Source organism: Crocodylus porosus, unplaced genomic scaffold (genome assembly GCF_001723895.1).
Source record: "Crocodylus porosus isolate Cpor-Errol unplaced genomic scaffold, CroPor_comp1, whole genome shotgun sequence".
NCBI classification, from domain to species: Eukaryota; Metazoa; Chordata; order Crocodylia; family Crocodylidae; genus Crocodylus; species Crocodylus porosus.
Window position 1 is genome coordinate 37,415,782 of NW_017728910.1, and position 13,148 is coordinate 37,428,929.

General features: G+C 40.1%; 1 protein-coding gene and 2 long non-coding RNA genes across 7 annotated transcripts in view; 1 reads left to right on the plus strand and 2 right to left on the minus strand.

The window, feature by feature from the left end:
• DOCK10 (dedicator of cytokinesis 10) overlaps positions 1 to 13,148 on the plus strand; it is a 202,821-nt gene that overhangs the window by 155,294 nt on the left and 34,379 nt on the right. For all 5 annotated transcript variants that reach the window (XM_019533056.1, XM_019533052.1, XM_019533054.1 and 2 more), the window contains exons 34-42: positions 278 to 389; positions 1,238 to 1,359; positions 1,447 to 1,561; positions 1,723 to 1,789; positions 2,577 to 2,624; positions 3,348 to 3,449; positions 6,324 to 6,448; positions 9,933 to 10,045; positions 11,187 to 11,324. In XM_019533056.1, coding sequence (XP_019388601.1) covers positions 278 to 389; positions 1,238 to 1,359; positions 1,447 to 1,561; positions 1,723 to 1,789; positions 2,577 to 2,624; positions 3,348 to 3,449; positions 6,324 to 6,448; positions 9,933 to 10,045; positions 11,187 to 11,324 — 942 coding nt within the window. The remainder of the gene's footprint in view (positions 1 to 277; positions 390 to 1,237; positions 1,360 to 1,446; positions 1,562 to 1,722; positions 1,790 to 2,576; positions 2,625 to 3,347; positions 3,450 to 6,323; positions 6,449 to 9,932; positions 10,046 to 11,186; positions 11,325 to 13,148) is intronic.
• LOC109308626 lies at positions 2,096 to 7,154 on the minus strand. The gene is made up of 3 exons (XR_002100657.1): positions 7,052 to 7,154; positions 5,223 to 5,335; positions 2,096 to 2,219 (listed from the first exon to the last, which is right to left on the minus strand). It is a non-coding gene; the product is annotated as an uncharacterized LOC109308626 (long non-coding RNA).
• The window catches only part of LOC109308627, an 8,349-nt gene continuing 5,183 nt past the window's right edge, over positions 9,983 to 13,148 (minus strand). The window contains exons 2-3 of the long non-coding RNA XR_002100658.1: positions 10,583 to 10,748; positions 9,983 to 10,069 (exon numbers count right to left, since the gene is read on the minus strand). This is a non-coding gene — a long non-coding RNA (uncharacterized LOC109308627). The remainder of the gene's footprint in view (positions 10,070 to 10,582; positions 10,749 to 13,148) is intronic.

The following is a 13,148-nucleotide window of genomic DNA, read 5'->3' on the forward strand; positions in this document are numbered from 1 at the left end:
TAGTTAGTGCTGTTTAATACCTTCTTTGTACACATTATGCACATTTTTGAAGAAGTAAATATACTCCTGGATCTAATCTGTCATTTGCAACTCTACTTATGATAGGGTTTAATATTCTGTGTAATTATTCAGCCTTGATCTCTACAGCTGCCTTGTCTAATCAATTGAAAATAGGTTTTCAAGTTCAGTGTCTAAAAGATCATATCAGAGGCTATATAATTATAAAATTAATGAACACATTGTGTGAGCTTTTTCTTCTATTTACGTTACAATGCAGGGATCTAGGGATGATTTGAGCACTGCTGGAGGATTTCCAAATCAGACAGCTATGAAACATGCAAACTCTGTGGATACCTCCTTTTCCAAAGACGTCCTGAACTCTATAGCAGGTACTAAAGAAGGACTCAGAGCAAACTCTCATACATTTCTGTGCATTTCACTCCATTGTGCTTTCTAATAAGTATATTCCATAGAGAATGCCATCATTAAAACATACTGTTTGTGATATCCAAGGAAAAATGGTATGCAGTGTCCCTCCTCCTTTCTTATATTTCTAGATTTATTTTATTGTGACATGAACCTGCTTTCATTGGTTTCCTTATTCTACTGCCTCTGGTTGATTATATTGACCTTTGCCCTTTCACTAAGCCCTGGGCATGTGAAAGGCATATTAACCTTTGCCCTTTTGCTAAGCCCTAGGCATTCCTGCAGTAACTCAGGCTTTAAAAATATGTACAATACAAAGATTCTCCTAGAATACTAAAAACTAGAGTGGGCAGTTACTGCTTTCTTTTCAACTATGTTTGGCACGTCAGAAATTCATGCTTAGAAGAAATTATTGTACATGTGGATTTTTAATGAGGAAAGCACGTTTACGGTTTCAAAAGTTACTGGAGGTTTGGAAATCCCATTTACTTTGTTTATTTCACTCAAGACCTGTTCAAAGCCTGTTCAACTCAGTCTTCCTACTGATTTCAACATACTTTTGAATCTGAATCTCATAGAATAGAATGTAATATGTTTTTAAATACCATGAATAACAGCAGTCTGTATCATATTATTTCAACTTGTTGCATGTTTTCACTCCTCTAAGTATTCATCAATAACTTCATTACAGAGATTGACAAGTCAAAGCACTAATGTCAATCTGTATGCCATACAACATTTTTTGTTGCTATTCTTAGTTTTGTATCCATACACATCATTTTAGCATGTTTGCTATGACTTTCATTTACAGCCTTTTCATCAATAGCTATCTCTGCAGCAAACCATGCTGACTCCAGAGCTTCCTTAGCAAGTCTTGACTCTAACCCAAGTACCAATGAAAAAAACAGTGAGAGAACTGACACCTGTGAAAAGGTACATGTATAAATGGTTGCAAACAATTGTTAGAGTTGAAGAGCTTATCTGTATAGTCAAAATGGCTGTGTATTGTCAATTCAACAGATTGTGAGACCTGTATCTTTGATTGGATCAACTTTGCGGTTTGACAAGTTAGATCAAGCAGAAACAAGAAGCCTTCTTATGTGTTTCCTTCACATTATGAAAACAATTTCAGAAGGTAAAATATCCCTGCTTCCTTACATGCATTGTTATAAAATTCTTAGAGCCTAATCCAATTGAAGTTAAGAGAAACAATCTCTCTTAGCCTTTTTTGGTTTTAAATAAGAATCTAGATTTCTAGTACTGAATAAATTAATATATTTTGCTGTCTGTTTCCAGACACACTGATTTCCTATTGGCAGAGAGCTCCACTCACAGAGATAACAGACTTTTTCAGCATTTTAGAGTAAGTTCATTCCATTTTTTTGCTTGTTGTCACGGTATATCTTCAAGTTTATCTACACAAGGAAATAGCTTGGAGTAGGTCTTTCATTTTAACTTCACACTAGCTTTCACAGTAACTTTCCCATGTAGAAAAAACCTATGAATATTTTGTGTAAAACTGGCATGCTAATGGTTAAAGACTGTATTATTCCTTATGTTGACTATTTCCATTAAGAGGACATGAAACTTGGAGAGTATTATTTCACATCAGTCCTTCCATATGGCGTTGAAATTCTTCTCGCCTTTCTAAATCAAAAGATCTTGTGTAATCTGTGGAGCTCATAGCCATCCAGATTGCATAGATACAAGCTGATCCATCAAGTTTCGTCTTAGCCCAGACCCTCTTAGCCCAGCTGGCCTTTGCTGGTAAGTAGACCTCAATTCCCTTGCAGCTGCAGTATGAAAGATGAGTAAAGTGAATCTGGCAGGTTATCCTTTACTTTTCCTCAGATGTTCCTCTAGGATAGTGGAGAGATGGTCGTCCTGCCATCCCCTCAGATTAATCCACCAGTCATGAAGGAATTCCCAACCCTGGGGGGAAGGTACGATGACATGGATTGAAAGTCTCCCGTTCTGTAACCCCACATCTCAAAACCACTCAGTTCTCTATACGTATACTCTCTAAGTACCATTTCTCTATGAAAGGTTTGATTTATTATGAGTCTTCTTCAAGTGACCCAGACTCAGAATTTTTACAAAAATAACATGGTGTTATTAGCATAATACAAAATATTCTGTTTGTCTTTCAGAGTTTGCCTGCAGAATTTTAGATATCTAGGAAAACGCAATATAGTAAGGTAATTATTTTCATTATACAACATAAATTACAGTGGTATTTTACATATTACACTATGGCTTAACTCTTGGATGAAATTATCAACACCTGCCAGTTTTTTCCTAAAGGCCTTACTGCAAAATACTCTGGCTGACCTACAGGTCATTTCTTTCATTCATTCTTTCATTCTTCCAGTCTTTCATTCTTTCTTCCCCTGTGAATGTATTCTGATTGGCCATGTGAGTTCACATAGGCAAACTGATAAATTATGGAAACTGCCACAACACATCATATGGAGGTTTTCTTGACCTTGATGTTGTTTGGTTTGGTTTGTGTAAATGCCAGATAAGAACAAATAGATCCCTTCAGTTGCCATCATATACCTGGGAAGAAATGGTTTTGTCATACCATGATGAATGCTCTGCCAGGAATAAAAAACCAGAGATCCTCCTACCCTCTAGTATTTTCTTCAAATCACTCTACAGAAAAATGTAGGATCACTTTTCCAGCTGCCTAAAATGAAACATGCACTTTTCTTTGGCCATATTGTAATACTTTGTTTCTATTTTCATGCTACAACGATACACTTTTCTGTGTGTGATTTCCCTTATAAAAGTGAAAAGTTGCCATATTGACTGATTCATACTCTGTATCAGGTTTCACCAGGCACTTTCTTTTTCCACAGGCATGAGGAGATTAGCATCACGTACCATAATAAACTTAATGTTTGTTTTTATTTCACCAGGAAAATTGCTGCTGCATTTAAATTTGTTCAGGCCACCCAGAATAATGGAACACTTAAGGGGTCTAACTCATCATGCCAGACATCTGGTCTCCTGTCACAATGGTAATAATGTACTGTATTATTGACTTTTAAAATCTTAAAGCAAATCCAAATTAAAGTCAGAATAAACAAAGGGGTTAATTTCCATTTACTTCAATTCGGGGTCCTCTTACACTGCCAGAGAGTGGTAAAGTCCCTGGGCCAGCAGTACCTATTTCAGATAACTGCAGACAGTGCTTTTCTTTCCTGTTAAAATAATTTTTTGATTTTTTTTTTTTCACTTCAGCTGAAATAAGGTTAGGGCTCACTCTATGTTATAAAAGTGTATAACTAGTTACTGCCAGCCCAGTGTTCTTCAAAGAACATTCGGTGCTTTACAGATAACGTCTCTGTCCCAGGGACTTCACAGCTCAGGCCTCTAGTCCTGCATGTGAGTCCATCTTTAGGCCTTTACAGAGTCCACTGGAAGTCACTTGGGCTCTATGCTGATTTAAGAATCAACTTTCATGGATCCAGTAACAGTACTGGGCCCAGAAGAAGGAGTGAGAGGAAAGGCTCGTAATGTAAGCCAAGCTAACTGAGCACTTGCACTCAAATCTTGTTACTACCACATTGCTATGTAGTGTAATCATTAATTATTGTATCTTTGTTTGCTATTTTGGATCTCTCTTTCTTGGTCTTTTTTTTCACAATAATCATTGTATTGTAGGAGTTTTTTTACCAGCATTTAATGATTTTATCCTATGGCCTCTTGATTCAGTCCAAAAGCAAAATATGAGCTGCAGTAAATAATTGTCTGGCCACTTTAGGAAAAAATAAATTGGAATATCTCTAACAGGCTAGCAGTATTTGCCTAAAACACTCACCCAAGCAGCATTTTGGGGCTCTGCATAGCTGAGTAAAAAGCAATCAGAATCCCACCCCCAAAAAACTAAGCTCATTTTCATGTCTGGTACCAGCCAAGAGGTCTTTGAACTAATACATTAGGAGGCCATTGTTTTGCTGCATGTTTATAGGCAACTCAGCATGGTGACACAAAAAAGGACACCACCACAAATGAGGCATATTTCAGTTGTCTATAGAAGCTCTTATTATTTGTACTTCCCAAGGCAGCAACTAGCCCTTTTGGCTATGAAAATATTTGTAAAGGCAACCAAAGACCCAAAGTTAGGGAGAAAATATTAATACTGCCCCATAGCTTCTAACTTCCACAATACCTTCAAGTTCTAACTTGCACATATATTTCTGTATTTATTAAAGTTTGCTGAATGATGATATATTATATGCATGAGGAGCCAAGTTTTCAACTGATCTCAGGATCAGACTTTCAGATACTCAGCACCTAACTCTTGGGATCAGATTTTCACCCACCAGCTTCCTTTCTGACACAGACATATTTTATCATGTCGAATGGGAAAAGGGTAGGCCATTGATTTTGGTGCCTGAATGGGAGCTGAGCTCCTTTGAAAATATAAATATAAATAACTACAATTTTCAATATCATTAAATGACAACCAGTGAACCCAAGTGGTTTAAGTTTAGTAGAAATGAGATATAAATGTTCGATTTATTGCAGAAGCTGTTTTCAGAAAAGACCTCTTTACTGAAGTCCTTAAGTTGAGATTGGTTGACTTTCTAAATGATGTGCTGTACCTGAATCAGAAGTTATGGGCTTGATGGAGGAACTCATGGGGTAAATGTTGGATGGTAGAGGATTGTTGGGGAAGGTCTGAGGGACAGGATCTGCACTTGGGTGGCTATAATCTTTGGCAACTTTCTTCAGGTTTATGGCTCTTGGGAAGCCCATTGTTTTTAAGTAATAAATCCCTTTTTTACCTTTTGATGAGCCATGGAGAGCTGAGGGAGGAAGCTTGGAAGAAACCTTTGTATCTCTGCTTCTGAGAGGATTATTTGTTTCTGGGCCATTTAAATCCAAACTCATGGTTATTCTAATCCAAGCAGAGAAAATAACAATGTATAAGGAAGACATGCTCTTGAGAAAAAGTATCAGACCTAGATGCTTCAAGTTAGGTATCTACTTTGCTACTGAGTCAGTTAAATAAAAGTGACCCAAATTTGAGATGTCTTTGCAGCTTCTGCGGTGCTCTTGAGCATTCATGAAAAACACATCCTTCCCATCTTCTCTTGCTTCATGTGCATCAGAACTAGAAATGCAGTAGTGAAATCACCATGGCTGCGCCCCCTTCCTGCTACCACTCTTAAGACCTCCAGAGACAGATCTTGAGAATGAAGAAAGGGGATGTGTTCATGGTGGCTTCACTGCCTCCTTTCTGGGTGCTAGAGAGTGTAGGCAAGTGAGCTGTGTTTCTTGGTAGTACTTTCAGGAGCACTGCGCAAGGGTGCTTGCAGGTGCCCAGTAGCTCCAAAAGTGATACCATTTTTATTTTACAACCCGAATACTGTGAATTTACAGGCCTCAATTTTGATTCCTAAATATTGTCCTCAGTTTAAGTCTCTTCTATTCAGTAAAATAGCTGATTGTGCTTATCAACACAACAAGAATTAAAATCATGTTCATTTTGCTGTCAGTCAGTCCTGAAATCATCTGTCTCCATTTTTAGAAAGCAGTACTCATTGCTTTAGGTATTCTGTTGTCTTAATATTTCTCCCTTTCCCCTGTATTCTGCATTAAAGAATTAAACCTAGTTTCTTTCTTCCCAAAGGCTTATTTCCACATATCGCTCACTTATTTTAGTGGTAAACAAATGTTATGAGTCCTATTGATTTCAAGAAATCACAGAACGTTTCCTTGGACTGTGCCCACCTTATTGACTTATGCACCACACACATTAACTGAAAGTATTTGTATCAGTTGGTCTCCCTTATGACTATTGAAAAGTACTATAGGAAGTGACATGATAAAACTATGGGGACATGACAACAACATTTTTTTAAAAGGTGTCTTCTCAATTTCAGGATGCATTCTGCTTCAAGTCATGATGGCCACAAACAACACAGATCTCAAACATTACCAATAATACGTGGCAAAAATGCATTTTCCAACCCCAAATTGCTGCAAATGATAGAGAATACGATTGCAAGTAAGTGCAAATGAAATATGTGGATTTATCTCTCTCCCCCTCTCTAATATAACTTTTTCTGTATAGTCCATCACCATAGAACCTAAGGGCCAAGGTTTTAAATGTATTTAAGTGCCAGCTTCTACTAAAATCGATGAGATAAGAACCTAAATTCATTTAAGAATCTGAATATTAGGTGCAGTAGTGCTTATATGCCTGTGAATAACTGGCCTATAACTCTGTAAGGAAAGGGAACTAACACTTTCTATCTTATCACTACCTGGAAATAAACACCAAAACATTCTTTTACAAAACTAAATACACAGCTTGATTTTTCAGAGCTGCTCTGTTTCCTTGGCTTTGGTGGACTTAGGAACCCAAATGTGAAAATGTTGGCTAGAATTCATAATACATCTAGCTGATACAAAGTGCCATAAATATGGACTTCAGTGAAACTTGCACCAGCTGAGGATATGTTTCCTGCCTTCTGACTGAAGCAACAGAAGAAGTGTTAGAAATGGGGAGTATTTTCCAAACCAGTTCCAGGAATATGGTGTGCCTTTTCCTGTAGAAATATTTCAGAATTCTAAATCTTTCAGCTATCTCTGTGACATGCATACTTACATGCATACCAGCAATGAAGTAATGTTTTGAATGTTACTTCTTCTCTCTTACTTCGATCTGTATAAACCTAATTTTATGAAAACAGATGCATTTGTATCCGTACTGTCTACATAGCAATTTTCCTTTAAGTTTTTTTCCTCTTAAAATTTCTAGTATGCATTTAACGTTACAAGTAATGTGGGTTTTTTAAGTGCATCTATTTAACAATGTGAAAATTGAATTGCATATCCAGCAGAAAATATATTGATTTTTAGCTCTCATAGCAGATGTCCTGTTTAAAAAAATGTGTATTCTGTTTCCCCTCACTGTTATAACTCACTGAAAGAATTAAAGTGTGTGGTAAAATTCAAGTATTTCCTAGCTCGTATACTTCACATACATGTTGGAAGGCTATATGGCTGTTATTGCATGGCTATGCCAGGGAAGAAGCCCCTGTGAGTTCTCTTTCATTGGCCCTGCTCCCCCATCTTCTGCTGTGGACTCCTGATGCTTGTACACCCTGAATGCAAAGAAAGAGAGTTAGGAAACTTTAAAGAGGGGAGTTCAGTAGGGCTGTGTGAAACAACATTGTTCTGCTTCGACTTCCATTTCGACAGAACAGTGTTTCAAGGTTTGTTTCATTTCGAAACCACTGTTCCATTTTGTTCCGTCGAAACTGTTTTGTTGTTTTGATGCTGTTTTGGTGTTTCTCCTACCCGGTACCGGGAAGATTGGTACTGCCACTGGCCGCAGCCAGCAGCACCAGCCTCCTAGCATCCAGCAGGCAGACTGAGACCCTGCACCCCCAGGAGGTGTCCGGCACAACCCCTGCAGCCCTCCCAGGGGTGCGGGTGAGCTCCTGATCTGCTGCCGGATGACAGGAGGCTGGGGCCAGCGGCAGCACCGATCTTACCAACATGGGCTGTGCCCAGGCAGCAGTGTTGCCCTGTGGGGTCAGGCAAACTCTCAGGATCTCAGTATTGCACTGTTAGACAGGAGGGTGTGACACAATTGTTCATATACAAACACACAAATCAATTAGATGCACACACACACATGCTACCAGCTCAGGCACATACACATCCAAACCAGCCTAGGCACATGTATACCTATCACCAATTCAAGCACATACACACTAAAAATTAGACAAAAATCAATTGTCAATACCTGTACACTCAGTACACATACACAGATCAATAATTTGTATATCATGCACACAATGACATATATATACACGTACACACCAGTTCACACACTTACAACCCACCTACACATACACACAGGTAAGTTCCTAACTTGGATGGCACAGTGTGTATGTGTGTGTTTGGTATACCTAGGATACTTGGGGGAAGGTTCAGGTGAGAGAGAGAGAGAGAGAGAGTTAAAGTGTAGGGAGTGAAAGTTGCTAGAACCGGGATTAGAACTGGTGGACTACGGAGAAGCTGGCTGAGGAACTGAGCCTTAGCTTACGTATACTTATCTATAGGGAATAGAGAGGGAGAGAAAAAGTCAGAAATGGTTGGGGAAGGCGAGGTAACTTATTTTAAAATAAATTTAAAAAAATAAAAACTTGGGGTTTTGCTACAGCAGCACCAGTCTCCTGTCATCTGGCAGGCAGATCAGGGCCCTCCCACAGCCCTGGGAAGAGTCAGCAGAGCCCCACAGCCCTCCCGGGGTGCAGGGGGGGTCCTGATCAGCCTGCCAGATCACAGAAGGCTGCTCCTGCCACCTGGGAAGGCGCTGGGCACAGTCCACACCCAACACTAGGAAGATTAGTGCTGCCACTGGCCCCAGCTGGCAGCACCAAACTCCTGTCATCCAGCAGGCAGATCGGGGTCCGTCCACACCCCCGGGATGGTACAGGGACTGTGCCAGACTGTTTCCGGGGGCGCAGGCCCCCTGATCTGCCTCCCAGATCACAAGAGACCAGTGCTGCCACCTGGGGCCAGTGGCAGGAGGGCCCAAGGCAAATCAGCTCATGCAGGGACTTGCTGCCACCCCGATCTCAGGGCACAGGAGAGTCCCTGCATAAGCTGATATGCCCTGGACCTGGTACTGGAGCCAGCCCAAGGAGGGTGCAGGGCCTGGGGCAAATCAGCTTATGTGGGGACCCACCCCCACCCCAGGATCAAAGCAGTAGCAGGTCCCTACATGAGCTGATTTGCCTGGGCCTGCCTGCCGCTGGCCCCAAGCAGCAGCACCAACTTCCTGTGATCCAGGAGGCAGATTGGGGACCTCCCCCGGGGTCAGTCTGGCACAGCGGGTGGGCCCCGATCTGCCTGCCAGATCAAAAAAGGCCTGTGCTGCCAGCTGGGCGCAGCCTGTGCCAGGAAGATCAAATGCTCTTTGGAAGCCATCCTCTTGGCCTTATCCTCCACAGGGGGGATCCATTCATTAGCTATTATGAATGCTTGGTGTTAATGCTTTCAGCAAACACAGTCCAACATACCTTACAAAATAGACCCTTAGCAGACTTGGTGGATAAATATATTGCTAAACAGACAGGGTCAAGCCAGATTGGTAGTGAACTATGTGACAGGATATTGCAAAGTATATATTTATTTATAGAACATTACAATTTGCAGATGGAGCTACGATGATATTATCTAATTTACTGTGCATATCTCTTTCTAGGCCGCCTGTCATTTAAGAAGAAAAACAAAACCACAGAAACAATATTCAGTAAAAGCTAATATTGGCAACAAAATAAAATTGAAGTACACAAAACCCAAACAAGCGTCAATGCTCTGTTAACAATATCTCTTAGATTACAGACATATTTAGAACAGACTCTGTATCCTGAATTTTAGAGGTAGATCTTGATCTGATTGATGGGTAAATTATCTTTATCCACACTTACTTGGGGATTTTTACCTTTTTCTTCTTGTTTCTTTTTCTGTAGGTGGCTCCAATGAAACAGACATTGCTCATTATGTAGACACAGAAGCAAATATTGCCACAGAAGTTTGCGTCACCATTCTTGACTTATTGGGTCTCTTCACTCAGAACCACCAGGTATGGTTGTTTATGCAATTTCTCCTTGAAATGGTGTTTGGGAGTGAAAAAACAGAAGTTTCCATGAAACTTAATTTGCTCATGAGAGCATGCCAAAAATAAAAAATATATAGTGTAGTGCTCAGTTGTTCCTTTATATAGTTGTTTTTGGGGAGCAGGCATTAAGGTTATTTGCATAAGTTGGTCCATGCTTCCCTGTCAGAGCAGAAGGACTAGAAAGAATGATGGCCCAAGTCCATCATTAGAAAATCTCAGATATCTTTACGAAGTTGGGTATGTTTTAGTCACATTTTAAAAAACAGAGGAGTCAAGGCACAGAGATTTTAAGGCGGAGCTTTTCAAACATGGGTATCCAAGTATCCTACATTTCCTATAGCTTCTAGTGAAGTTTTGGGAGTCATAGGTTCTAATGTCTCCCAGATAGCTTAGCAAACCATTTATATCACATGTATATAACGTGTCAAATTATGGGAAACTGAATTAGCAAATGTCGACCTAGGTGACTCAGTCAAGGGCATACTAGGAAGTACCAGTCACCAGCAGAAGTTTGGTGTTGTGCCTCATGCTTTCCTTTTCTAATCACTAGACGTGGTCAGCAAGTGGGAAGAACAGGCAGAGGAAACAGGTTCCCAGTGTAACTGCAAGCCCACTGATTATACTAACCACCAAACCCTTTCAGAGCAAACTTTAGAGACACTGGAGCCTAGACAGATGACATACAATAACACAGTTTAATCTAATTGATTTTATACATAATGTAAGATATGGAGCAAACAGATGAGTAACTGTGTTGGGGCAAATGCTCACAATAGGTGTTATTATAGTGCCTTCTTACTTTATGGCAGGGGTAGATCTTTAGAGGTAGATCTACCCCTATAATAGCTTGTTTCCCTTGAGCAAATAGCCATGCCAAAGTTAAGTATGGATAGATACTTACACTGGTATAATTTGTACTGGTTTTTCTTTCATGGGTAATTTGACAAAGGTGAGTGAGGTATGTCACTTGAGGGCTGTTCATCTGCCCACTTTATTTTTGCACTGGTGTAGTCCCAGACTCTCAGACTTGGTGCAAGAACCCAAGGAATATTTTTTCTATTTATTGTATGTTAAAGCTGTTACAGTGTTTGTGTTGTCTTTTCAGAGACAACTCCAGCAATCTGATTGTCAGAATGCACTGATGAAAAAGGTCTTTGATACCTATCTCCTTTTTCTGCAAATCAACCAGTCTGCAGTAGCCCTCAAGCATGTCTTTGCTGCCTTACGGCTGTTTGTGAGCAAGGTAACTCTGTTTTTTCTCTTGAAAGCTATTTCATCAGGTTCACAGACTGCTCTGGCCTATACAACTTGCAAGAAATGACTGCATGTTGTAAGATGTTTTTTGTCTTCTCGTTTTATTGGTATTTAGGGCTTAGTGTTGGAAAAAGATTACTAATACCTACAAGAAATGATAGGAAGTGGGAAATTCAGATTTTCTCAGAAAATAATTAAATCTATTCTGGAAAAAAATTTAAAAATTGAAATTTCATGCTGAAGAGAAATCATTTCCCCAGTCTCCAAGGTGCCCAGATAAGCTAGGGCTTCCAGCCTAACAGCCCCAAAGCAAAAGGTTGTGTGGTGAGCCTGCTCTACAACAGTAGATCCAGTAAAGCCAGTATGTCTCACAGTCTGCCAGATGAAGTACCAGGAATATAGGCAGGGCTTCAAGCTGTGTCTCATGGGAATCTCAACAAAACCATTGCTTTTAACATTTTGCTTTTCATTAATCCACTTTTACTAGAAAAAATTCCAAGAACATATGTAACTACTGGTCCAATAATTGTGTGAGCACTGTGAAACACTGTTAGGCATCTACCTTACTGTGACTGGGAATAAGGTCTAATTGTAATGGAATCTCAGATTCCAAGGCTAAGATTAAAGTCCTGTTAGAAATAATCATGACCTGGAACATGCAATATAGAGATTGCCAAAAAATAAGATGATGGCTGCTGTCATTCTGTTATGCTAAACAAAATGGTCCTAAATTTAGGCTGTTAGGGAGGAGGTTCAAGTCCAAGACCCCGATGGTAGCATTCTCTGAAATGCTTCTAGTGCCACAGGTGGAGCCAGGCTGACAGGCAGAGCTCTAGAGTTTCAATAGGTGGCTGAGACAATGGTGAAGGGAGGAAGGGTTTAGGTTTTTTAAGAACTGGGGTACCTTTTGGAACAGGGGGAGCCTATACAGAAGAATGGTCTCCATTTGAGCCAAAATGATACCAAACTGCTGCCACATATCTTTTAAAAGGTGGCAGAGCAATACAGAGGAAAAGCCAACGGGTGCGGAACAGCACACAGCTCAGATTGGCACACCCTATGGTAGTGAAAATATAAAAAATAAGGGTAAGAAACAGGGTGAAGACAAGCACAAACAAATACCTTTAATGAATAAAAGTTCACACATAAGTAACCAACCAGACAGCAATAAAAAGTACGCATGCTTTTATGGTTAATGCTGGAAGTCTAAGATCAAAGGTGGGGGGAGCCAGAGTGCTTAGCAGCAAATAATGGTATTGATGTCATAGAAAAAAAGTCTGTCTAAGGATACACTAGCAAACCACAGATACAGACAGTAGCAGTGAGCTAGAAATGCTGAGGGAGTTGAGAGAGGCTGCAACAGCAGAAAGTGTAGTAAAGGTGGGGGACTTCGACTATCCACAGACAGACTGGGTTAGTCTAACACAGGGGCAGGCAATTATTTCAGCTGGAAGGTCACTTAATAAGTTTTGGTGAACTGTCAAGAGCTGCAAGGGTAGCCTCACCCCCTGACAGGTGCCCTGCCCCCTGGTCACCAACTTGGAACCAGAAGTCCCACCCCCTTACGCTTCACCTTTGACACCAGAAGTCCCTCCCCTTGCCCCTTGGAAGTATTCTTTTTTGGGGGGGGAGAGTTGCCATCTTGAAACCAGAAGAAAACAAATCATATACTAGAAGTCAAACAATATTTTAATTTTATTATAAAAAATATTTTGTCATGATTTGTGTTTGCATAGTATACATAGAGGTGGTTGCATAATAACTCAAAAATAAAGTCTTACTCTTGAATATTGTGTGTTGGGGGTGTGGGGTG